At 39.4% G+C, this 3,097-nt stretch overlaps 1 protein-coding gene across 1 annotated transcript; it reads right to left on the bottom strand.

The window, feature by feature from the left end:
• Positions 1–218: 218 nt before the first annotated feature.
• On the bottom strand, positions 219–2,864 carry LOC145003144 (pumilio homolog 12-like). Its single transcript, XM_078962282.1, has 5 exons — positions 1,665–2,864; positions 1,421–1,583; positions 1,184–1,347; positions 617–875; positions 219–527 (listed from the first exon to the last, which is right to left on the bottom strand). Exons 1-5 carry the CDS (start codon positions 2,633–2,635, stop codon positions 408–410), a joined length of 1,677 nt encoding a protein of 558 aa, XP_078818408.1. The 5' UTR covers positions 2,636–2,864; the 3' UTR covers positions 219–407.
• Between the last annotated feature and the right edge of the window lie 233 nt (positions 2,865–3,097).

Here is a 3,097-nt window from a genome sequence, read left to right as displayed (position 1 = left end):
TATCACGAAAACAGATAAATTGCAGCCTTCAGAGTTGAACTGATGTTAAAAGTAAAGTAGCCTAAAAATACACAGTTATCATAAAAATACTAGTGTTATAATATGTACGGAATATCGAACACCAAAAATAAAGGGAAACAAGACATTTCCATTTCCAGCCAGACAAACAATTAGTAAATAGTAATATGTGATTGTAATAACAACACTATAACTCCACGTTCAAGAGTGTATACAACTTGAGATTATTCCCTAATTCATCTTTTAACACTAAACTTAACACATTAAGTAACAACATTTTCACTACAAACACAACACAACACAACACATATGTAGTATCTATATCAAACAAGACATTGATTTCACAAACTACATTTGACCTTCCAAGTATTCACAACTTCCAGCTCTTTCTAGATGCCAAGAATTCTCCTCTTTTCAAACCACGCCAATATCTTTTTACCATAAAGATTGCTTCTCATAGACGACATGTTGTCGGATATCACCTCTAGTAGACATTCGTACACGAAACCCTAAAAAGGATAAAATTGTCGTTTACTCGCATTTACTCGCATTCAGACAATTCATAAAAGGTTAAGAAATAAAGAAACATTTAACTAACCGAGGAAACGCTCAACGCTGACTGGATGACAAAGTTTGCATACGGATCCAAAAGAAGCATGGAAGAATTTGGGCTTGTGATCAACTCCATAACAATTAGGCTTGAGATATCTTTTCCGGATGCCTTTAAACATTTTTCAACCACATTACTCGCGTATTTGTTGCGCGATAGAGATGCAAAATTCCCTTGAAGCTCCCTCACGAGGTGTGTAGCGAAGTCAAGTACATTCAGCCCCACCAAGTGTTGCAGCACATAGTTTCTAGAAAGAAAAAAAAAAGTTTAGTCTTACGTCATGTTTGGTAGATTAACCGAAAAACTATATTTTTTTTTTTCTGAGTAGCTAATAAAATAATAATATTTAATAAAATTTAGGAACATGAAAAGACTCGACGAGATTGATGGGACTAGACAAGAGATCTTGGCCTTCGACTAAAAGATTCAGATGGACCGGACAAAAGATCCGGTCCAGTCTTGTTGTGTATTGTTATACAATACTGAACTGATACACGCCTGTATTGTTATACAAGTTATTGTATAACTATACAGGAAGGGTTTAGATATACAAACCCGTAAGGATGTTCTGCTAGATGTAGCGCGTCTGCTAAAATCTGGGAAACCAAACGGTTTTTAACTTCACCATGTGCGTGCTCCACGCAAGCCTGCAGCACACAACAACCACTTCTATCTGTAGCAACTTGGAAACATTTATCTGCTATTTCATTCAAGATAGGCTGCCAAATGCAAGGTTGATATTAGTCGAATGATATTTTTCTTTACATGTTAAAGAATTAAACACAATTATACCTCATTAACCTCACTACGGAAATATATCAAGCAATGCTGAATAACATGATGACCATTTGGATCATTAGCCAATCTAGCGGCACCAGGGCGGAGAGCCGCCACTGCTAAGGCTATCTGATATGGGTCTGTCAAGTTCTCTATTAATTTCTGCATTGCTCTAGTCCTGCAAAATAGCAAGAACATACTCATATGGTTATCAAGATCACAATTAGATTAAGAAAAAATAGGGAATAATTAAACGTACCCATGTGGATCCATACAAACAAGAACCATTTGAACTGGGAAATCGGTCAGGGAAAGAAGTATCCGTAATTTGTGATCATCGTTGCAAACTGAAATGAGCTTCTGAACTAAGTAATTCCCGAACTGGTCTTTCATGAGATCGGCAATGGAGTCCAATACCTCATACAGAACGATTTCGATCTCTTCATTTGTTGGGTTTTCGAACTTTGTTTGAAGTAATCGACAACCATTTTGATCCTGGGCTAGCGATAGGATCCTGCCCCTCAATTCTTTTAGCGACAAAAAGCTCAAAAGCTGGTGATTTCGAAATCTAGTTGAGATCAGATTATGATTATCGCTAACAGGTCTTGAAAAACTGGAGTTGTTAACGTTTATGGTGTTTGGAAGAAACGTTTCATCGAGAATTTGAGCTGATGAGTTTGATGAACGGAGGAAATATGGATTGAGCTGTTCCGTGTGGAGCAAGTCGGACGATTGGTCAAAGTCAAACCCAGAAGAACGAACCTCATGAAAAACATCTCTGTTGCGCCACAGGGGTTGTTGCTGATGTTGACGAGGGTCCACCGTAAAGGGGTGAGCATGGCCCACACTGGAATAAATCCTTCGGTTACTGTTACCGGTGTTTCCACCTCTTAAACCACTATCGCTCCGATAGGGGTGAACGGAACTCTCGCCGATGCCGATCGGAGATCCAAAACCGCGAAATTCGCCGTGGAGATTCTCGGGGAGGAGCTTCGGGCTGTGGAGGTGAGTGTTGGGGGAGATATTGAGAGAAGAGAACGCACTATATACATCTTCATCCACATCGATTGAAGGAGGAAGAGAACTTGCTATCTGATCCCGATCGTACCCCGGCAAAACACCGGAATCGGTGGCAACCCCCGGCGAAAATGACTGAAAAGTACCTTCGTCTCCGGTTGCATAATGTTGCGGTGGGGTTTGTATTATGTTGTTATTGCTCTGAGGCTTCATTGCATCAAAAATCAACGAACCAAAAAGTTATTACAGACAAACTTTATGCGTTTGTTCCAGTTGAGGGAGGGTTTTTAATGGGGTTTTATAGGTGGGATCTTAGTTTGAAGAAATATATGTATTGATTGCTAATAAATATCATAAAAGAAAAAGGAGCGTTTCGGAAATTTGGAATATGTTGAAGAATTGGAATTGAACTATGATTTTTGCTTGATTAAATCGGTGTATGATGATGATGATGATGATGATGATGATTATGTGAGAGAAAGGGAGATTTTAGAGAGAGAGAGAGAGAGAGAGAGAGAGAGAGAGAGAGAGAGAGAGAGAGAGAGAGGTGGGTGTTGTATGCATGCAGTAAAGGGAAATATTTGCTCATGCGTGAAGGTGAAGGATAACCAATGGCCGGCGTCTGTCTACTTAAATCGGCAACCTTCCGTCACCGTTTAGTGTGTGTTTGCAGGT

Source organism: Lactuca saligna, chromosome 6 (assembly GCF_052625555.1).
Source record: "Lactuca saligna cultivar CGN05327 chromosome 6, ASM5262555v1, whole genome shotgun sequence".
In the NCBI taxonomy this organism is placed as follows: domain Eukaryota; kingdom Viridiplantae; phylum Streptophyta; class Magnoliopsida; order Asterales; family Asteraceae; genus Lactuca; species Lactuca saligna.
The sequence above is the reverse complement of the archived record's forward strand: the minus strand, read 5'-3'. Positions and strand labels throughout refer to the sequence as shown.